The sequence below is a fragment of the Chrysochloris asiatica genome, unplaced genomic scaffold (genome assembly GCF_000296735.1).
Source record: "Chrysochloris asiatica unplaced genomic scaffold, ChrAsi1.0 scaffold00144, whole genome shotgun sequence".
Classification (NCBI taxonomy): domain Eukaryota; kingdom Metazoa; phylum Chordata; class Mammalia; order Afrosoricida; family Chrysochloridae; genus Chrysochloris; species Chrysochloris asiatica.
This window is the reverse complement of record NW_006408662.1, coordinates 2,602,569-2,625,472: the sequence shown is the minus strand read 5'-3', so window position 1 is coordinate 2,625,472 and position 22,904 is coordinate 2,602,569. Positions and strand designations below refer to the sequence as shown.

General features: G+C 45.1%; 1 protein-coding gene across 1 annotated transcript in view; it reads left to right on the top strand.

Moving 5' to 3' along the window:
• BPHL (biphenyl hydrolase-like (serine hydrolase)) overlaps nt 1-22,904 on the top strand; it is a 39,399-nt gene that overhangs the window by 6,000 nt on the left and 10,495 nt on the right. The window contains exons 2-6 of the mRNA XM_006870552.1: nt 3,496-3,599; nt 12,332-12,498; nt 14,003-14,156; nt 19,032-19,163; nt 21,268-21,391. Coding sequence (XP_006870614.1) covers nt 3,496-3,599; nt 12,332-12,498; nt 14,003-14,156; nt 19,032-19,163; nt 21,268-21,391 — 681 coding nt within the window. The remainder of the gene's footprint in view (nt 1-3,495; nt 3,600-12,331; nt 12,499-14,002; nt 14,157-19,031; nt 19,164-21,267; nt 21,392-22,904) is intronic.

The following is a 22,904-nucleotide window of genomic DNA, read 5'->3' as shown; positions in this document are numbered from 1 at the left end:
TGCTGTGAAGTCGGTGCCGACTTACAGCAGCTCCAAGGAGCAGCTGGGGGGTTTGAGTTGCTGACCTTGCAGATGGCAGTCCAGTGTGTACCCTACAGCACCACGCCAGGACTGGATGGTGTTAATCAGAGGGGAAGGAAAAACTGGGATGGCCAATCAAAACCTAGATTACAGAAAAGTCCAGGGGGAAGTTGGAGAGTTCTTGTAGAACACTGTTAGGAATGGCAGCTGAAGAAGAGGAAGCCATGTGCACGTAGGGCGAAGAATTAACTTTACCTAAAGGTTTTGGCCTTTGTCCCCAAAAACCAAACCCAAACCCACTGCCATTCCAGCGCACAGTGACCTTGTGCAGTGAGTAGGTGGGACTGCTCCGTAGGGTTTCTGAGACTGAAGCTCTCCAGGAACACGCAGCCTGGCCTCTCTGCCTTCCAGGGGCTGTTGGATTTGAACTGCTGACCCTGCAGTTAGCAGCCCACAGCATCACTAAGACTCTAGAAAACCAAACTGCCAAGTCCACTGCCATAGAGTCAGTTCCAGCCCATAGCAACCCTGTATGCAGTTTCCAAAGAGCAGCTGGTAAGCTTGAACCTCCAACCTTGCCGTTGAAACTGACTTTGCAGTCTGGTGCATTAGCCCACAGTGCCACACCAGGACTCACTCTCCTGCCGAACTTTCCACCTTGTGGCTCATAGTCAGTGCTTATTCTGCAGAGCCAGCAGGCTGCTCAGTCCCTACAGGTAACCTCTGAACCCCTACAGTTTCCTGAGTTATCAGGTGTATGGTATTCCTGAGGACGCCAGACCACACCTATGATGTTATACTAATGAGGTGACTTAGTTGGGGGCTGCCCAATACAGAAGGACCCAGAGAAGCCCACCATGTGATGATGTCAGTGTCCTGGGGATGTGGGTCCTAGAGACTGAGCTCAGCCACCTGGGTGGCTTCGTGTCCCTGTAATAAAAGCCCCATAAAGACTGGGCACTGGAGCCTGGGTGGGCTTCCCTGAGTGACAGGAGAGTCATGCAGAAGGCTGGTGTCTGAGTTCCTCCCAGACCTCTCCCTGCACAACTCTTCTCTGTTTAACTCCACAACACATGACCCGCGCTTTCTTGCATTCTGAGAGTTTGTAGTGAATTCTGGAACCTGCCAGGGTAGTAAGGATTACTAGGTGTTCTGTGGACCTCTGAGCTGATGGTTGATGTCCTGAAGGGGCAGTTGTTAAGTGCTGTTGGGTCGGTTCCGACTCATCGTGACCCTGTATAGGGTCTCTGAGGAGCGGTTGGTAAGCTTGAACCGCTGACCTTGTGGCCGGGTGCTTACCCTACGGCACCACACCAGGACTCCCTTAAATTTGTGGCCCGCTAGTCAGAAGTGCCTAAGGAGCTCTGGTAGCATAGTGGCTACGAATCGGGCTGCGAACCTTAAGGTCAGCGGTTCGAAACTACCAGCCGCTCCGCGGGAGAAAGATGAGGCTTTCTACTCCCGTAAAGATTTACACCCTCGGAAACCCTGTACAGGGTCGCTATGGGTCGGAACCGACTCAACGGCACTTAACAACAACAACAACAAGTCAGAAGTGCCAGTGAGCTCGGGAACCTCTGACCTGGCAGCCAGTGTCTGAAGTGAGGGCAGTTTGTGGGGGCAGTGCCCAGGCGGCTCTGTGGCCCCCATGGAGATGTGCCCAGCTGAGTAGGCACCACTGTCTAGAAGCCAGCCTGGGCCAGGAGGGTGGGGCAGGAAATCCCCCCATTCTATGTGATTCGGGAGGAAGAAGAGGCTTTCTGCTCCTGCAAAGATTTCCAGCCTCGGAAACTGTGTCCACAGTCACTATGAGTCAGAACCGATTCTACAGCACTCACCAACCACATACATCGACACACTGGTGGGAAATTTCATCATCTTTTTTACTCCACTTTCGCACCTAGTTTTTGAAGTCCCCTTGTATGATTGCCACAGGGCAAGCACACCAGGAGGGGACCCTAAAACCTCTCAAGCATCAGGAGTAATGAAGGAAGTCGGGGGATTGTCTGTTAGCCGTGGCTGGCACCTATAACTCTCCTGTTGGTGCCAGTCGCTTCTGTTTTGAAAGTTGCCTCATTTTGTAAAGCCAGAAAATGCTAATAGAATTGTATAGCCCCAGCCGTGTGTTATGGATTGTGCTCTTACGGTTTACAGGGTAAGTCCTCTGTATCGGACTTCTCTCCAACTCGGCTGAACAAAACAAATACACCAGTAAACACATGCTTTCTGGAGGGGACCAGTCTTAGCAGAGTGTGTTCTTTTGTGGCCACCTTGGTCCTGAAGCAATAGAAGTAAAGTCCGCAGGGAGGCCGGTGGCTTACTCCTCCGGGTTGTTGTAGATGTTGAAGTCAGGGTGTTGTCGGGGCTTACTGCTCCCCAACTCCGTCTCACTTTCTGCAGAAACATATCAAACATACTTGTTTCTGCATTATTCCCTGTTTGAAATTGACGAGTGAGATGAAGCCAGAAGAGGAGACAGAACTTCAGTTTTTCAAAAGTGTCTCGAGTCGTTTTGACTAAGTGGTGGTGGGTATCGGGCAATGGTGGGTATCGGGAAGGGAGTATGCAGAAGAAAAAGAAGACAGTGGTTGATTTCAATTCATCAGTGGCCAATTAGAGGCAGAACATCAGTGGTATCTGTCCTGGCATGCCACCATGTCCCCTGGTGGCATGCACTTCACTCAGCCATCCACCAGGCACACTGTTGGGTGGGGGGTGGGGGGGGGCAGTATGCACTCTGATGTGTGTCCCAAGGCCAGCAGTCTCCACAGGAGCCACTAGGACAGGTTGGTCAGTCAGAATGCCGGAGTGGCTCACGTCAGAAGAGGCTACCTGGGCCCCCTCCATGCCAAGTCTGGCCCAGTAAGATGCAGGGCCATGGGAGATCCTGGGTCAAGGAAGGTCAGTGACAGGGGGAATGTTCTTCAAGCTGGAACCTTAGGAGTGTGGCTGTTTAACAGTCACATGACCAGATCAGTGTATGTTGGCGTTCCCAATTAGAGCCTTCCTGCTCCTGGCAGAAAAGCCCTAAACCTAAAGAATTCTGTTGGGACCAGCCTTGTTCTTAAGATCAACACCAAGATGACTGGAGGCTACGTAGCCCTAGACATGCTGAAGTTCACAGGGATGATTCCCGGGTCTCTGCTTATGAGGCCCACCCTCACTTTCATTGTTGTGTGGAGGTCCTCAACTCAGCCTGCATGCAGCTCTGAGGCATATGCCCATGGGTGTGTGTGGTTGTGGTCTCAGCAGGAATGTTGGTGCTTTTATAGGTAAGCCCTGGGTTGGGTGCATGAAGACAGCCCATCCAGCAAAAAAGACACAAGTCACCTTCTAGGTTGGAGAACTGAGGCCCAGAGTCAGACTCTCCAGAGAAGGGTGCTGGGTGGGCTGGTGTGTACAACACGGTGGTTTTGTCATACTCAATTTGTGCTACTAAATAACTTTGCTTTGGGATGCGCTGTTTTCTTGCAGCACCTCGGTGACCTCGGCCAAAGTGGATGTGAATGGTGTTCACCTGCACTATCTGCGGGCTGGAGAGGGGGACCACGCAGTCCTGCTGCTCCCTGGGATGTTAGGTCAGGATGCTTTTCTAATGGAATGCGCTCCATGCCAAACTCTGATCATTCCCAGAGCCTTGCTGAAGTGCTTTACTCAATGTTTGCTATGGTCAAATTGAAGTGATGTAGCCAACAGATAACTTTCTACAGTGTGTGATTTTTTCCCTCGAAGTACCCAGTTTTCCCATGTAATATAGTGCAGCCACAATTGCTACAATTTGGGAGGTGACAAGGGTCAGTGAGTGGGGTGTGGAGAGATGGAGTAGAAAAAGAAGGTAGATGTAACAGCTTTTCCAGGACGTGGGACTTTGAGTGCTGAAGCCACCTACTTCTTGTTGGATGTCTGTCTAATTAAAATAGCTAAGAATAAAGGTTAGCTTAAGGAGATCTATAGTGGTTACAAGTTAGGCTGCTAACCTCAAGGTCAGAAGCTTGAAACTACCAACCTTTCCGTGAGAGAAAGATCCTCCCGTATAGATAGATTTTCAGCCTTGGAAACTGTGCAGTCACGGAGTCAGAAACGACTCAACTGCATAGAACCACTTTTTGAAAATCAAAACTAGATCAGCACATTTCTCCCTTCCTGTGTGGGGGCATAGTAAAGCTAGCTGGACAAAGTCTAGCTGAAGTTTCACAGATGGTGTAGAAAGTGCAAGGAGATGATTTACATAGATCTCAGGACATCACAACTTTGGTTTTAAGGGAGTTAGTATGTTTGTTTCATGTTCAGTTTAATTAAATCACACCAGTGTATGCTTATTTCCTTTATGATTCGCTCTGTCTCCTAAAATAATGTGGTAAAACTGTCCAGTGAATGGATGGTTTCACCTAGCTCAGCCTACTGGGATCGGGGTTGTAGTTTGCTCTTGGCACCATCCGGGCTCAGTAAAAGCATCTTTTCAGACATAGCATTTATTTACTGTTTTCTTTCTCTTAAGTGCTTAGAACGTAATTGTTGTTGTTAAGTACCATGGAGTCGGTTCCGACTCATAGCGACCCTGTACAGGGTTTCTGAGGCTGTAAATCTTTACGGGAACAGAAACCCTCATCTTTCTCCTGCAAAATGGCTGGTAGTGTCGAACTGCCACCCTTGAGGTTAGCAGCCCAATTCATAACCATTACGCTACCAGAGCTCCTTTGTAAAATAATGAAGGAGAATAATTACTCCTCTGGTTGAAGTACAGCTAAAGTTATCTGTGAAAAAATTAAATTGCTAGCTCTTAGATTTCCATTGTACCATATTCTGATTGTAAAGCTCAGTATAGCAAAAATGTGTGTTTAAAATTTAACTTTTGTTTATGTAAAACATTAACATGATTCGAAACTCAAAATAAGTAACAGCTTCACTCTCCCAGGTGGTGCCCAGAGCACCCAGGGCCCCTCTTGCCGACAGCCAGTGCTGGCTGGTGCTAGTGTTGGCGTCACTGGTGTTGTAAGCTGGTGACAATCCAAAATCAAACCCACTGCCACCAAGTCAGTTTTGGCCCATGTTTTTGTTGATAAGTGCCATCCAGTCTATCCTGACTCATAGTATAACCCTGCATAGGGTTTCTGAGGAGCAGCTTGTGGGTTTGAACCACCAACCTTAGCAGTCCAGTACTTATCCTATAGCACAACACCAGGGCTGGTGACTAAAACAATCCAAAACCAAACCCACGTCCATGAAGTCAGTTCTGATTCATAGTGGCCCTCGGAAGGGTTTCTGAGACTAAATCTTTGTGAGAGCAGACAGTCTCACCTTTTCCTGAGGAGTGGCTGGTGGGTTTGAACTGTGAACCTTGTGGTTAGCAGTCTAACACCTAACCCACAGTGGCACCGGGACTCCAAGCTGCTGTCTGTCGTTAGCTGCAAGTCGGTTCTGACTCACAGCAACTCTTTCAAAAAAATGTGACAGCAGTCACCCCGCCCACACAACTGTACTTTTCCATGGGTTTGAGAATTCCTTATACCAGCCACACCGTATCAGTCAATACTCACCTTTACGGGGCTTATTAGGGAAGTTACAGGTTACAGTTTGGAATCAGAAAGAGCCAAGGGCACAGGTGTTCCCGTCAGCTGCTGATAAATACCCACAGGACCCACCACTCCACCATAAGCCTCAGCTCTGGCTCCATGGGCCAGCAAACGTAGCACCCCACTGTACAAGCTCGCTCCTGCCCCGCGTCACTAAGCTTCACTGGCTCTAGGCTCAGAAGCCCACTGCTCTGTCTTGATTTTTGGTTCTGTTGCTCTCTGACTTTACAGCTTTCTAACTGGATCCAGAGCATTCAGTGGGCAGGGAGTTCGGGGTCCAAAGGACACATGCCCCTCTGGCTCTCCTTCTTTGATAGCCTCTTCTACTTCTGAAATGCTTCGTTTTCTACCCATGATAGAGATTCAAGTTTGTACGATGACAATGAACTCTGCTCACATCCCCAGCTGACTCATCATCCTATCAGTATCTTCTCCCACCTTCCCTTAACCCACACCCAGCAAGGCAGAAACCTTGTTTGATGGGAGTTTCAGACGCTGGTTACAAGGGGCTGGTGGCTTTCATCCACCAACCTTGCAATTAGCAGTCCAGTGCTTATCCTACAGCACCACACCAGGACTCCTAAACGGGTGATTGTTTTTGTTAGGTGCCATAGAGTCAGTGCCAACTCCCAGTGACCCTGTGCACAGCAGAATGAAACACTGCACAGCCCTGCACCGTTCTCACAATTGTTGCTACTCGTGAGCCTTCTTTTGCTGTCACTGTGTCAGCCCATCTCATTGGAGGTCTTCCTCTTTTTCGCTGGCCCTCCACTTTACCAAGCATGATGTCCTTCTCCAGGCCCTGGTCCCTCCTGATAACATAAACTAAGTATGAGAGATGACTAAGTCTCACCATCCTGGCTTCTAAGAACATTCTGGCTGGACTTTTTCCAACACAGATGTATTTGTTTTTCTGCAATCCATAGTAGTTCTGATATACTTCTCAGACATCATAACACAATTGCATCGATTCTTCTATGTCTTCCCTTAATCATTGTCCAACGTTCTCATGCATGTCAGGCAGGTGGAAATACCATGGCTTGGGGCAGGCACACCTCAGTCCTCAAACTGAAATCTTTGCTCTTATGCACTTTTAAGAGGTTTTCTGCAGTAGATTTGCCTAGTGCAGTACAGTCATTTGATTTCTCGAATGCTGCATCCATAAGTGGATCCAAGCAAAATGAAGTCTTGGACAACTTCAGTCTTTTCTCTCTTTATCATGGTGTTATTTATTGGTCAAGTGGTGAGGATTTTTGTTTTCTTATATTGAGGTGCAACCCATCCTGGAGACTGTAGTCTTTGATCTTCATTAAGTATTTTAAGTCCTCTTTGCTTTCAACAAGCAAAGTTGTATCATGTACATATTGTAGGTGGTTAATGAGTCTTCCTTAAATCCTAAAGCCACGTTCATAGTCATATAACACAGATTCGTGGATCATTTGCTCAGCATATAGATAGAATAAATAAGAAGGAAGACTACAACCCTGGTGCACACCTCTCCTGATTTTAAGCCATCCAGTGCCCCCTTGTTGGTTTGAATGACTGACTCTTGCTCTGCGTACAAGTTCCTTATGTGCACAATTAAGTTTTCTAGAATGTCCATTCTTTGTGACATTATTCATAGCGAATCTGATCCATACAGTCTAAAGCCCTTGCATAGTCAATAAAATACAAATAAACATATTTCTGGTATCCACTGTTTTGGGTTAAGATCTATCTGAGGTCAGTCATAGTGTCCCTAATTCCACGTCTTTGTCTGATTCTGACTTAAATTTCGGGCAGCTCCCTATTGGTGTACTGTTGCAACCGTTTTTAAATTATCTTCAACAAAATTTTACTTGCATGCAATATTAATGATATTGTTTGATGATTTCCACATTCCACTGGAATTTTGGAATGGGCACAGATACAGATGTCTTCCAACTGGTTGTCCAGGGAGCTGTCTTCCAGATTCCTTGGAATAAATGAGTGAGCGCCTCCAGAGCTGCATCCGTTGATTGAAAGGTTTCAGTGTGTATTCCGTCCATTCCTGGACTCTTGTTTTTCACCAGTGCCTTCAGTGCTGGTTGGACTTCTTCCTTCAGTACCATTAGTTCTTGATCATATGGTATCTCTTGAAATGTCTGAATATCGAGCAGTTCTTTTGGTGTAGTAACTGTGTTTCTTCCTCTTTTGATGTTTCTAGTGTCCTTCAACATTTTGTCCATCAATCTTTCAATATTGCAGTGCTAGGCTTCAGGGGTGTTTTTTTTTTCAGTTCTTTCAGCTTGAGTAGTGCTGAGCATCCTTTTCCCCTTTGGTTTTCTAACTTCAGGTCTTTGCATCATAATACTTTATGTTCTCAAGTTGCCCTTTACATTTCTGTTCACTCTTGTGCCTCCTCATTTCGTCCATTCCCTTTAGCTTCTCTGTGCTCAAGAGCAAGCTTCAGAGTCTCTTCTGATATCTGTTTGGTGGCTTGTTATTTTTCTTATTCGGTGCCGTCTAGTGAGTTCCTTTTCATAGCATCCCCGGGCATAACAGAAAGAAACACTGCCCAGTTCTGTATCAACTCACAGTCTCTCTTATGCTTGAGCTCATTGATGCTGCCACTGGCCAGTCCGTCTCCCTGGAGGTCTTCCTCTTTTACACTGACCCTCCACTTTACCCAGCATGATGTCCTTCCCCACGAGCTGGTCCTTCCCAATACTGTGTCCGAAATATGAGAAATGAAGTTTGGCAATCCTGGCTTCTAAGGAGCATTCTGGTTGTACTTCTTCCAATACAGATTTATTTGTTCTTCTGGCAGCATATTCTTCTCTAGCACCATAACTCAAATGCATCAATTTTTCTGTTGTCTTCCTATTCACTGTCCAGCTTTCCCATGTATATGATGCTTTTGAAACTGACATCTTTGCTCTTGAACACTTTAAAGAGGTCTTGTGCAGTATTGCCTAATGCAATATGTCAGTTGACTTCTTATCTGCTGCTTCAGTGAGTGTTGATAGCAGATCTAAGCTTCGACCTTTTCTTCATTTGTCATGGTGTTATTCATTGGTCCAGTGGTGAGAATTTTTGTTTTCTTTACCTTGAGGTGCACCCCATACTGAAGGCCATGGTCTTTGATCTTCATCAGCAAGTATTATAAGTCCTCTTTGCTTTCAGCAAGCAAGGTTGTATCCTTTGCATGTCACAGGTTGTTAATGAGTCTTCCTCCTATCCTGATACCCTAATCCAGCTTCTCAAATGATGTAATGATATCCCTACTTCCATGTTGTCTTCTGAATCCAGCTTGATCCTCTGGCAGTTCCCTGTCAGTGTGCTGTTGCAGCCATTTTAGAGTCTCTTCTGACATTCATTCTGATCTTTTCCCTTCCTTATCTTCTTAATGACCTTTTACATTCTTCCTGTATGATGTTCTTGATGTCATCCCACAGCTCTTCTGGTCTTCGGTCTTTAGTGTTAAACACATCAATTTGTTCTTGACATGGTCTAAATTCAGATGGCATTTGTTCAAGGTCAAATTTTGACTCTCAGAGACTTGTTTTAATTTTCTTCAGCTTCAATCTGAATTTGCATGTGAGCAACTGATGGTCTGGTCCACAGTCTGCCCCTACCCCTGATGATAGGGAGCTTTTCCACTGTTTCTTTCAACAGCTGTAGTCGATTGATTTCTGTGTGTGCTATCTAGTGAGGTTCATGTGTATAGTCATCTTTTACGTTGTTTAAAAAAAGATATTTGCAGTGAAGACATCATTCGTCTTGCAAAATTCTGTCATGCAATCTCCAGCATCATTTCTATCAACAACGCCATATTTTCCAACTACTGATCCTTCCTCTTTGTTTCCAACCTTTGCATTCCAGTCTTCAGTAATTATCAATACATCTTGATTGCATGTTTGATCAGTTTCAGACTGAAGAAGTTGACAGAATTCTTCAACAGCATCATCACTGGCTTTAGTGGCTGGGACATAAATTTGAATAATAGTGGTAGTAACTGGTCTTCCTTGTAGGCCTGTTGAGATTATCTGTCACAGACAGTGTTGTACCTCAAGACAGATCTTGATACGTTCTTTTTGATGATGAATGTGACGCTATCCCTTTTCAATTTGTTATTCCTGGCAGGGTAGACAATGTGATTGTCAGATTCAAAATGGGCAATAGCAGTCCATTTCAGCTCACTAATGCCTAGGATATCAATGTTGATGCGTTCTATTTCATTTTTGATAATTTCCATTTTTACTAAATTCATACTTCGTAATTCCATGTTCTGATTATTAATGGATGTTTGCAGCCGCTTCTCTTCATTTTGAGTTATGCTCCATCAGCAAATGAAGGTCCTGAAAGTTTTACTCCATTCACATCACCTTGGTCAACTCTACTTTGAGGGGAAGCCCAGTCGTAATTTTAGTGCCTTCCAACCTGAGGGGTTCATTTTCTGGCACTATATCTGATAATATTCTGACCAGTGCTCTTCATCATGTTTCAGTATTCAGTATTCTGGTGCTATCTGACAGTGTCCATTGCTATTTATGAGGTTTGGGTGGCTAAGTATTCATAAGTAGTCTGTCTCTCCATCTTCCTAGTCTGTCTTAGTCTGGAAGCTCATCTGAAACCTGTCTACCGTGGGGGACTTGCTGATATTTAAAATACCAGTGGCAAAGCTTTCAGCATCACAGCAACATGTAAGCCACCACATTAGGACAAACTGACAGGCAAATTGTGGATTAGGTGACTTGTTGTTGTTGTTAGGTGCCATCAAGTCGGTACCGACTCATAGCGACCTTATGCACAGCAGATTGAAATACTGCCCGGTCCTGGGCCAACCTCACAATTGTTGCCACACTCAAGCCCATTGATGCTGACACTTTGCCAATCCATCTCGCTGGGGGTCTTCTTTTTCTCTGACCCTCCACCTGACCAAACATGATATCCTTGTCCAGCAACTGGTCCCTCCTGACAATATGTCCGAAGTATGAGAGATGAAGTTTGGCCATCTTGGTCTCTAAGGAGCACTCTGGCTACACTTCTTCCAAAACAGATCTATTGGTTCTTTTGGCAGCCCATGGCACTTTCAATATTCTCCTCCAATACCGTAACTCAAAAGCATCAATTCTTCTACGGTCTTCCTTATTCACTGTCCAGCTTTTACATTCATGTGAGGTTATTGAAAATACCAAGGCTTGGGTCAGGCACATCTTAGTCCTCAAGCTGACATCTTTGCTCTTCAACAATTTAAAAAGGTCTTGTGCAGCTGATTTTCCTAATGCAATATGTCGTCTGATTTGTTGACTGCTGCTTCCTTGAGTGTTGATAGTTGATCCAAGAAGAATGAAGTCCTTGACAACTTCAATCTTTTCTCCGTTGATAAGAATGTTGTTTATTGGTGACTTGTTAAGTGCCATTGAGTTGATTCCAACCCATAGTGACCCTGTATAGGGTTTCCAAGAAGCAGCAGGTGAGCTTGAACCGCCGACCTTGCAGTTCAAACAGCTTTGCAGTCTGGCGCATTAACCCACAGTGCCACTAGCTACATATAATTCCTAAGCATGTCTTTAGCTTTTAGTATTCCTGGCCCTGGGATTCATGTTGTCTGGTGGCAGAAAGCAAGTACATCACTATTTCTGAAATTGAGTTGAACAGTGCCCTTTTCCCAGCTCTCACCGCTACCCCTGCTCCAGGTGTTCCAGATCCAGAAGGCAGCAAAGAAGCCATTGTGGCTCACGAACCACAGTAGAAGCCACGTGGGTTAGAGCAGAACGTGGGGGCATGAAATCCACCTGTTTGATTTTGGCTTTGGTTTGCAGGATTAGTTACGTGATTTGAGAAAGATACATATTGTCAGGAAGAGTGACAAGGCTTGATCAGGTAAAATGATCCTGCCCTATCTTGAAAGACATTTTCTAATAGAGCTCGTTGGTCAGGCATGGTGTCACTTGAGCTACGAGTTCTCAGAAATGGAACACATTTTTAAATGTTATTCTTACTTGTCCCTAGATTAGGGCTCTTTGAGATCTGACTGTTCCCAGCAAATGCAGTGGATCTATCTGAGCTCCACCACACCAGAGAGCTCTGGGTGTCACAGTGGCTGTAACTTGGTGTGTGACTTATGAATGCAGTGCCACTGTCTACACCATATTGTGCTGTTTTTATGAAACAGACAAATCTGTCATCTTCCCTCCCCCATATTGGTGTATTAGTTTACTTTTCTAGTAGCTAATCACAGCCAGAAAATAAACTTCAGGATTATTCACTTAGGCCTTGTAAAACACATCTGGAATTGCATAACTGAATCAATCTCATAAATTTGCCCACAGGTATTAATGACTGAACTAACGCTCATTTGTAACCATCAGTTTTAAAAGCCAGTTAAAGAGAAGTATATCATATTGACGAGTCTAGTCCCATATAGTTTGTTCATTCTTAACAGCAAGCTAAAGAAAAGCACCCAGGAGGAGTCGCAAGAAGAGAAATGGCCACTAGGTGGAGCCAGGAGCCAGGCAAGGAAGAAGCCCGCCTCCAGTCAAGTCAATGGTTCAGCAAGCCTGAGGGCGGTTGGCGTAGTGGGTTACAGCTAGGGCTGCTGAGCACAAGGTCAGCAGTTCAAATCCACCAGCCTTCCACAAAGAATGACTTATGAGTCAGAATGGACTTGGTGGCTATGGTGGGACAACTTAGAGTCAGTTTGTTTTCAGAATGTTACTGTTTGTGTTTCTACTGTGTTCTAAACAATGAATGCTTTTATGGGTTATTTTTAGGAAGTGGAAAAACTGACTTTGAACCCCAGATTCAAAGCCTGAATAAGAAGCGCTTCACAGTAGTGGCCTGGGATCCTCGAGGGTATGGACATTCCAGACCCCCAAATCGAGATTTCCCCGTGGACTTCTTTGAAAGGGATGCAAAAGATGCTGTTGATTTGATGAAGGTAGGTCTTAGGACAGAGGCTGGGGGCGGGAGGCTGGCTGGGCCTTGTTTATTTATTTTGGTTCGTTTTTACTGTTTATATTTTCTACAAAGAACATGCCACGTACTTCCTATAGAAAATTTAAAAAGAATTTAAATAGGTATGAAGAAAAAAGTAGAAATTCCCTCAATCCTGTAGGCTACGGAGCTACCACAACCAAGACTTGAAGGCGCTGCCTGGCGGGCCAGTCTTGTGCGCATGTAAATACTTTGTGTGGCTAGCATTGAGCTCTGCACATGGTATTGTTCTAACCTTCTGTTGTCACCCAGCAATTGGTCAGGATGATACTTCCAGGTCAGTAACTATAAATCGACATTATTCTTAAACAATGGGTACCTACTGTTCTTGGTGTGGTGTTGTAGGATCGCCCTGGACCGCCAACCTCAAGGTCAGTGATGCAGACCCTGTAGAGACAGGGTCCTCGTGAGTTGGAGCTAACCGAAGGCATGCAGCATGACAGATATCCCACTGCATGGAGTGGCTGCGGTGTCTGTCTCCACGTCATTCTTCAGGGTAGACGATGAGCTTTATTTCTGTTGTGTTTGTTTTCTGTCATTTTGTTGTAGGTATTAACAGCAGTGCAGTGAACATTCTTGTCCATTGACATTTTAGCTGGTCCCATTTTTTGCTGTTATCACCATGCTGTTGTAGGATTCCTGGACGTAGCTTCTAGGCAAGAATTTCCTAAGACTTAGAAGATGGCTTGCTACGTTTAGGAGATGTAAATGTTCATTTTCTCTAAGATAATGCTAAATTATTCATGGTAGTTATGCCCATCAGCACGTATGTTGGACTGATATTTGTTAATTCCCTACCATTAATTTTTATGTCCATTCTCATTTTGCTTCTAGGCAGCGTCTCCCTGAGTTCATCTTTATTAGTTTTCCCTCCAACCATGTGTTTTCAGAGCTTGGCTGGGTCAGCCTAGGACTAGCAGGGTCCCCTCCTGATGCCTCGACTGGGTCAGCTTAGGACTAGCAGGGTCCCCTCCTGATGCCTCGACTGGGTCAGCTTAGGACTAGTAGTGTCCCCTCCTGATGCCTCGACTGGGTCAGCCTAGGACTAGTAGTGTCCCCTCCTGATGCCTCGACTGGGTCAGCTTAGGACTAGCAGGGTCCCCTCCTGATGCCATTCTCCTTCAGCTGCAATCACCGGGGCGATCAGATGCAGCCACTCTGATGCCTCCAGCAAATCTCAAGTCCCCCTGCTTTAACCTACATAATCATGTGCTACATCCTGCCAGGCAGTCCTCAAAACTCTTGCATGAGTATTCATCCGCATGCACACATTGTATTGGTCTGGTCTCCATTGGTTTACTCCTGGAGATTGTACACCACCAGAAGATGCAGCTCTTTCATAGTTCAAACAATACTATGAACTCAGGATTTTATGACACTTATATGAAGGGCTTCAAAGGTTCATGGGAAAGGATTTTTCTTTGTGACTTTGTTGCATCTGTCAACAGACACTGAAGTTCCCGAAAGTCTCTCTGCTTGGATGGAGCGACGGTGGAATAACAGCTCTCATCGCAGCTGCAAAATACCCTTCTTACATCAACAAGATGGTGATCTGGGGGGCCAATGCATACGTCACCGATGAGGATGAGGCAATTTACCACGGTGGGTCCCAGAACTGGCACACCCAGAACCCTGCCCTTCCTTCACCCCTCACGCCCCTAATTAAATAGGACAGACCAGTCTCACCTCCTTTGCTCAGTTCACAATTCTACTGTGAGAAGACTAACAGATTCTCAGAAAAATAATGCAATTTAACCAGTCTGTGTTAAAGTTTCCTCTTTGTAGAAGTAAAGGAAAGGCTAAGTAAAACCACTGTTTGCATTTCTACTGATGGTGAACTTGAAGGAGGGGCAGATCCAGTGGAGAGTGTTGTTAATACCCTCATTAAGACATTGTAACATTTTCGTTCAAAGAATTTCTAGTCCACTTGCATTTTAAAGGTGGTCCTTCAGGCTAATCTTTGAGATTTTGAGAGGCCCTGGTCTGGTGTGTAGGATAAGTAGGAAAGGCACTGGACTGGTAACCACAAGGTCTGCAGTTCAAACCCTCTTGGAAACTCTATACAGGTTCACTGTGAGTCAGAACTGACTTGATGGCACACAACAAGAACAGAAAGGAGTCAGAAACCACAGCTCATGCCAAATTCACCTTCGCTCTGTCTTTGTGAGGCCTGGGCGCCAATAGAATGGGCAACCACTCCCCTCCTCTCCCAGTGCTAGCTTCTGGCAGACAGCTGTGCCTCCTCATTGCCCAGCGTCTGCCCTTTGGTCACCCGCACATTGTCCACTGTTGGCCGCTGTCAGGCACCACGTCATACACCAGCAACCCATTGAGCCACCTCATCTCTGGCCAGCTGCTCAAATGGAAATATCCAGGTTCTCTGGAAAGACACATCTGGGCCGCTAGGACCTTGGTGTCACTGGAGTAGAGTGAACCTGATCATGGTGGCCACACACCCCAAGTCTGCTCTGGCTCACCAAGACCCTGCCTCTCAGCCTGGTGGCTTTTTGCCCCAAATATGTATCGAAATGTATAACAGTGTCAGCCTGCCCTCCCCTAGACTGTGAGAACTAGGAGTCTGTCTGCCCTGCCAAGCTTAAGTATTTTCTGTCCATCCCTTTACAGAAAAAAACCCGTGGGCCCTTGCCCTAGAATATTACACGTTGAGTCTTTTTAGCTATGAGGTAGTTCATGTCCTTAAATCATAGCTACTTGGTGGTGTTCTGATGTAGAATCTTAGCTCTTCATTGCTCATTCTGTGATTAAGACCTCTGAGACTGCTACACGGTAAGTCTGAATTAGTTACCAACCCTAATCTGTCCTCCTATATGTCTTCACTTTTTTCCTACCTGTAATGTGTAAAAGTTTGTTGCTGTAAGGGCCTTGAGAGCAAAGACGATATCACATTCAAGTTTGTATGTTGTTGTTGTTGTTAAGTGCCATCGAGTCTATTCCGACCCATAGTGACGTTGCATAGGGTTTCCAAGGAGCAGCTGGTGAGCTTGAACCATGAACGTTGCAGCTCAAACGACTTTGCAGTCTCATGCATTAGCCCACAGCACCACACCAAGATGTCTGAGGGGGCTTCAAAAGTTCATGGAAATATGAAATGAAAAGATAATGGCTTTTTTCCCACATTTTGAAGCCCCCTTGTATCTGCTGTGACTAATATAACAAACGGAGGTCTTGTTTACCTGATGAGCTCAATCAGTGATGAGTGAATGCCTCTGTTTTTTATGATTATAGTGGTTGATGCAAACTATATGCTTAAAAATAAATATGCCCATTTTATTGAAATACAAATCCATTCTCTTAGGATCAGTAAACAGTTTGACTCAAATGGTTATCTCAGGAACTTAACTTTTAAAATAATTACTACTTGTTTTTGGTAGGAATTATATTTTGCTGTAAAATTATTTCCTCAAAATAAATCAATAGAAATTAACATATATGATATTTTTAGGCTGTTTTATATGCAAGACACTGTTAGCACATTGCATGCATTAACTTAATTCATTCTTTATCCTAGAATATTTGTAATAATTCTCAGTTTCAGATGAGGAAATCAGCACAGAGAGGTTAAGAAACTTGCTCAGTGTCACAGAGCAATAAGTGCAGGGGCTGGGATTGAAACCCAGGCAGTCTGAATCCCAAGTTTGTATTCTTAACTGCATATGAGCATTTGACTTACCCCAGCTATAGCTGAACTTCCTTGTCCCGTGAGATTTCAGTAGTGTTTCTTATCAAGTCTAGAGCCTTGCTGAGGTTTTACATTCCCATAGATAAATCTTACTCCAAATGCCGACTTAGTCTATTTTATAGATCCCTTGCTATCCCAAGAAGAGGACTTTACATCTTAGGACTTTACATCTTCACATTGAATATTAGTCAACTTGGTTTGTATAACAAAAAAAAGTTCTATTCAGATCACAGGGGACTTTTTTCTAATTAAGTCTTATGCTTAATTGATTCATTTATTTAATAATCAATAAGTGTATTTTATTTTGTGATATTTGACACATGTACCATGTATACGTTATGACTCCCACGAGTCCACTGAAGAACCAAGCAAACCAATCCTCTTGCCATCAGTTAGTCCCAAGTCCTAGTGGTCCTGGTCCTGCAGCTGACCCTTGACTGAAACTTCCTACCAAGGATTTCCTTGGTCGTAATCTTTACAGCAGCAGATCGCTAAGCTTTTCTATGGCAGTGCTGCCGGGTGGGTTCAAACCGCCAACCTTAGTGGCTGAGACCACACCATTTCTGCAACTAGATGCAGAACTATCACAGTGCCTTCACAGAGCTACAAGAATGGTGGGCTGGGGAGTTGATCTATAGAGGTGGTCTATAGAGCATTAGGCTCCTTGGTCTCTGGAGGTTCACAGTGATAGTTTTGTGAGCCATCCTGTTAATTGGACTAGTAGCATGCTTAGTGCTTCTGCTCTCCCTCCAGTTCACTATGCGGTGTCCAAGGTCCTAAGAGCTTGCAGGTGGCCACCCAGCGCACAGTAGACGGTTGCCATTCTGAGCCTCCAAGGAGGAAGGGGAGTTAGGAGGGGCAGTACACAGTGTGAGAATGCTCACCTCCATGAACAGCCACCTCAGGTCTCTGCCGTGATATTACAAGAAACACATGGTGCCTGGCCACCATTTTTTTACTGAAGATTTTGACAGGAGTTCTCTGGAAGAATCCTGATTCAAACAGGAGAGGTGCAGAATTGAAAGTTCTTGTTGACTCTGTACTTTCTAGTCATGGAGGGTAGATGAACCCCTGAACCTGTTAATCATGAGACCATCTTTAAATCTTAAACCAAAAATATCCAAATATCCCCTGAAGTCTTCTTAAAATCAAGCAATAGTTTTACTAAACTAGTTTTTTTTTTTTTTTTTTTTTAAAAAAGTTTTTCTTGAACATGATGCTCCTTTAAGAACTATCTATGGGGTCAGTTTCAAGATTGAAGTTGTCAAGGACTTCATTCTTCTTGGATTAACTATCAACACTCATAGAAGCAGCAGTCAAGAAATCAAACGACGTATTGCATTAGGCAGGTCTGCTGTACAAGACCTTTTTAAAGTGTTGAAGAGCAAAGATGTCAGCTTGAGGATTAAGATGTGCCTGACCCAAGCCATGGTATTTTCAATAATCTTGTATGCATGTGAAAGCTGGACAGTGAAAAGGAAGACCATAGAAGAATTGATGCCTATGAGTTATGGTGTTGGAGGAGAATATTGAAAGTGCCATGGGCTGCCAAAAGAACCAACAGATCTGTGTTGGAAGAAGTACATCCAGAGTGCTCCTTGGAGGCCAGGGTGGCCCAACTTCGTCTCTCATACTTGGGACATATTGTCAGGAGGGACCATTCGCTGGAGAAGGATATCATGTTTGGTAAGGTCAAGGGTCAAAGAAAAAGAGGAAGACCCCAACAAGATGGATTGGCCAAGTGGCAGCATCGATAGACTCAAGTGTGGCAAAAATAGTGAGGTTGTCCCAGGACTTGGCAGTGTTTCGTTCTGCTGTGCATAGGGTCGCTATGAGTTGGTGCTGACTCGATGGCACCTAACAACAACAACATGAGCTCAAGTGATTACAGCAGCTGGAAAGATTGCATAGGGACCTTGGGGGCAGTGAGTTATGAAGAGCAGTTCAGGACAGGAGGGTGAAAGTGGCCGCACAACTCCGTGAACATAGTCGGGGTCTGTGAATTGCACCATTAGAAAGAGTTGAATTGATGTGTATTTTGTTTTCTGTATTCTCAAGAATAACAACAAAATACATTCGGAAGAAAAGAAAAGTGGTTTTAGCTCTTGCTATTATTCTTCCTAATAGTGAATTATCTGCGCTGTAGTTTGAAGTTAAGGAACCCTAGGAGCGCAGTGGATCACAGGCCTAGCTGGTAACCACAAGGTCAGCAGGTGGAATCTACCAATTGCTCCTGAGGAGGCCTTCTGCTCCTGTAAAGATACGCAGCCTCGGAAACTCTATACAGGGTCGCTGTGAGGTAGAACTGATGTGATGGCACGCCACCACCATAGTTTGCGTTTAGTGGTTAGATGCTTTTCTCAGTGTATATGAAATAATATAGAAACAAAGCAACTTACAAATATTGTCACTCTTCCAGGTGAGTCCGGCCAGAGGAACATTCTGTTTTCTTTAGCAAAAAAACATCGATGCAGACCACATATCATTTACCTGATGTATATTTGTTGAGTCCCTGGCTTGTGGCAGGCTTTGCTCTAGTCCCTGGCACCAACCTTTTTGGAGCTTATGATGTAGGGGTGATCGGACACTCCTCTGATCTTGGAAACAGTGAGGGTGAAGGTAGTCAGGGAAGGCCTCTGTGGTGTTTGAGTCTGGGTGTCATAAGGAGGAAGGCAGATGGAACAGCAGATATAAAGGCTCTGAGAAGGACAAAATAGGACCGTTTGAAGATTTAGCCGGAGATAGCACACACCTTTGTCCCCACTTCTGTTCTCCAGGGATCCAAGATGTTTCCAAATGGAGCAAGAGAACCAGAGAACCCCTGGAAGCTCTATATGGCTATGACTACTTTGCTCAAACCTGTGAGAAGTGGGTGAATGGCATTCTGCAATTCAAACATCTTCCAGACGGTAAGTTGCACGAACTCTGTTCATGGCTGCTTACAGAAGATGAGAGAAGATATCTGAATTTCTCTCCCAGTACTCCAGTATCCTCAGGGGTAGGGCTCACTGATTTATCTCCACACCCTGGTGTGTGAAAAGAAGACACTAGTATTGCATACACTCCTTAAGCTACAGACAGAGCTGTATGTACAATGGTTCATGTTGTTCCCTCTTCAATAGCAGATCTTTCTCTTTTCCTTCCAGTTTTTGGTGTGTGCATGTGGTCTCTAGAAAGCTCAGCTAGAGTCTGGTTTCTAATTCTGGGACTGGGTCATTAGAAAGCCAGCAGCCTCGCCATATGCCTTGTTTTCTCCTGGTTGCACCACCTTCTCTGATATTGTGACAAAGAGGAGGGGCTTGGTCATGACCTTCAGCCCTAGCGGAATTAGGATGAGGGTGAGAGTAAAGAATACTGAGTCCCTTTCTTTCCCGTCTTCACAATTAATTATGTGACCTGAGCCATGAACAGATGTCTCCTTTGTTTTTTTTATCTGAAAGAATCAACAATTTTTCCATTTATAATAAGAATTGGTATCTCTAAGAGAAATTTTGAGTTAAAGTTTATTTTTATGTGCCTATCTACATTTGTAAGTTTTTATTTTTCTTTCACCTTTTTTTTGGACTGCTAAAAGAACAGAGAAGCTAAACTAGAATCTTGGAGCCATTCAATTATAAAAGTTGAAGGGCTAGTTGGACCTATTAGGTCATGATGTTGAGAATGAGTCCTTGGTAAAAACATGCGCATTTCAGAGGACTTGTGGATGTGTTATTCTCTCTGTTTTTATGTCACCACAACAGATATGTGCTTGGTCATGATCCTTTTCAAATACAGTATCCACCCATGGAAACACATCCTTAAAGTGTGTTGCTGTCAGCTCTTAAACAAAAAGTTCTACAAGGCAGTATCTATGAAGGCAATATCCATTAAGGAAGACAGATTTGTTAACTGTGAACTTTTATGACTTGTTGATGGAGCAGTGAAAATGTAGGAAGATTCCAAGGCATAACGGAGCAGATTATAAATATGTCATGATCCCAAGCATCTAAGCCCTCCAGCTCCCATAAGCCCTCCAGCTCCCATATGCCTTCATGTTGGTTCCAACTCCTAGTGACCCTGCAGGACGGAGTAGAACTGCTCCGTCAGGGTCCCTGGGCGGTCATCAGTTCAGAAGCAGACTGACACGTCTCTGTCCTGTGTTGGTGGTGGTCTAGAACTGTCAAGTCGGTTCCAACCCATAGTGACCCTGTCTGTGTAGGGTTTCCAAGAAGCAGCTGGTGGGTTTGAACAGCCAACCTGCGGTTCAAACTGACCTTGTGTTCCAGCGCATTATCCTGCAGCGCCACACCAGTTAGGGCTTCGTAATCATTCAGAAGTATATTCATGTAGTGAGACCACTGTGTGTGCTTATTTACCATGTGGAAGTTGTAACGTCATTGTGTATAAACTTTTGAGGACTGCTTAGGGCCCTAGTGACCATTTAAAACATGATCGCAAAGAAAAAGCTTTTCCAGTGTCTGCCATCAAGCATCGTTCTCCAAACTGGGAGTTTCCCTGTGTGACGTGAAGAGCTGTAGAGTTTTTATTTGCTTGTTGTCTATGGATTATGCATTTAAACCAGGTAAAACTGCTGGTTTCCTAGTGAGGCCATGAGACAGCAGCAAAACTAAAACAACAGAAAAGTGAAAGAGGAAACGTAGAGAATGTCAGAGCTGGAAGGGACCTGAAGCCAACGCCAGTTGTCAGAGAGCTGACTGACTAGCCAGTGGTGGCTCCGTGTGTGTCCGGGCAGAGCTGGGTGCTGCTGGGTCTTCAGTAGCTGCTGCTTTGTGAGTAGCTCATTGGGCCTTCTGAAGTGCCTCTTAGTGAACTCAAACCTCCAGAGTTTCAGTTAGCAGCTGAGCACATTTACCACTTGCACGATGCAGGATCTCCAAGAAGAATGACTGGGCGCCATCTGATCCAGATGGCTGGCTCTACATCCAGAAAGACTGCCATGTGCCCAAGCTCCATCCTCCTCTTTTGTCATGCAGGATGGTTCCATGGCAGCAAACTCTTTGTGCTGGTTTTCAGGTAACATCTGTCGACATCTGCTGCCCCACGTTCAGTGCCCCACCTTAATCGTGCATGGGGAGAAGGATGTTCTGGTCCCGGGGTTCCATGCAGACTTCATCCACAGACACGTGAAAGGGTCACGGTAAGTCTGGACCACAGTTGCAGACGCTTGGGGAATAAATGGAAACAGCTCAGGAAGGAAAGGACAGCCAGCACTGCTGTATTCCAGGCCCTAGGAAAACAGGCAAGAAGCCCTGTTTTGTGGGCCAAGAATAAGTGCAAGGAAAGATTCTTAGATCAGTATCTCTTCTTTTTTTTTTTTTTTTTGTGAATAATGTGATAGTTTACATGAGAGAACATTAGCTTTACATTCATCCTATCGTATATCATTTCATTGCCATGGTTACAATCCCCTCCATGCATCATCAGTCAACCAAAGGGTATACCCCACAAACCTGTCCCCCAGTTGTCAGCACACAGCTCCTCTCCCTCTCTGGGTTTAGAGTCCCCAGCCACTCCATCTCTCCACGTCATCATCTCTGCCTCCATCTCTGGCGTCACTGCTTCTCTAGGTAGGGTCTCGCTCTCTGCTCTTCTCCCTTGATGGTCCCAGGGACCTCTGCTCCTGGACTGCAAAGTCAACCACTCCCCTCCTTTTGATACAAAACATCTACCTTTACATTTCCAACCCTTACAATCAATCCTGATAGTAATTATTCACTATTGTACCACGAGAATCCTATCCCCATCTCCTTTTATCAGCCCCACCCAGACAGATTGGATACTACTCAGTGGAGATTCTACCTCCGTGCCCTCTGGATCTAGGGTCCCTCTTGAAAGCTTGTAAGCCAGTCATTTCTTGCCTTTGTAGCCCCGCCACTTTGGGTAGCCCATGTCCAAGTTGTCTACCCTTTGTATGGAGGGGGTGGGAATGATCCTCGCTGTAATGATTTGTTTCCTCTTTTGAGCTACTGCATCCATAGGTGTAGGTCAAGTTAATCAAATTGTATCAGGTTACTCTTTTTTCCCTCTTCTTTCTTCTTCTAGTTGAGTTCTGATCATCCAGTCATTGAAGCCAGGTCAAGTGGGTATTATCTGCAAGTGTGGGTGTTCTTGTGCATATGCCCTCTCTTCTTATCTGCTGGATGCTTCACTCTCCACTCTTGTCCCCTGTGGCTATGTCACTGACTCTGGGCCCAAGAGTCCCCAGGTCTTGCCATACTGCTGGCCAACGAGGTCTCCATGTGGGTTCACAGGAGTCTATTGAATGTGGTCAGACTTAGCTCACAGCTTCATTGCTGTTTTCCCTCACTTCGCCTTAACTGTGGTCACCAGTCAGAGTGCATGTCTGCTAGTGTATTCCCCTTGAGTCTTAATCTTGGACTGGGTTTTCCCTGAGGGGACCCAACCACTTGGCTTGATGTCTCCTGGGCGAGCTGCTTGCTTGTTCCTGTAGTAGTCAGTTGGACTGCTGTTATTGTTTATTATTTTTCCTGTTGGTCTTTCTTTCAAGAAGTATCTTCTGTTCTTCTAGCTGCTCCAGGCTGGTCTGCTTGTCCTTTCAAGTGGAAATTTCCGACCTCAGAAGATTCTGGATGCAGTTCAGGATTCCACCTGTGGTCTTATGTAATGCAGAGGCTCCAAAGGTAGCCTCC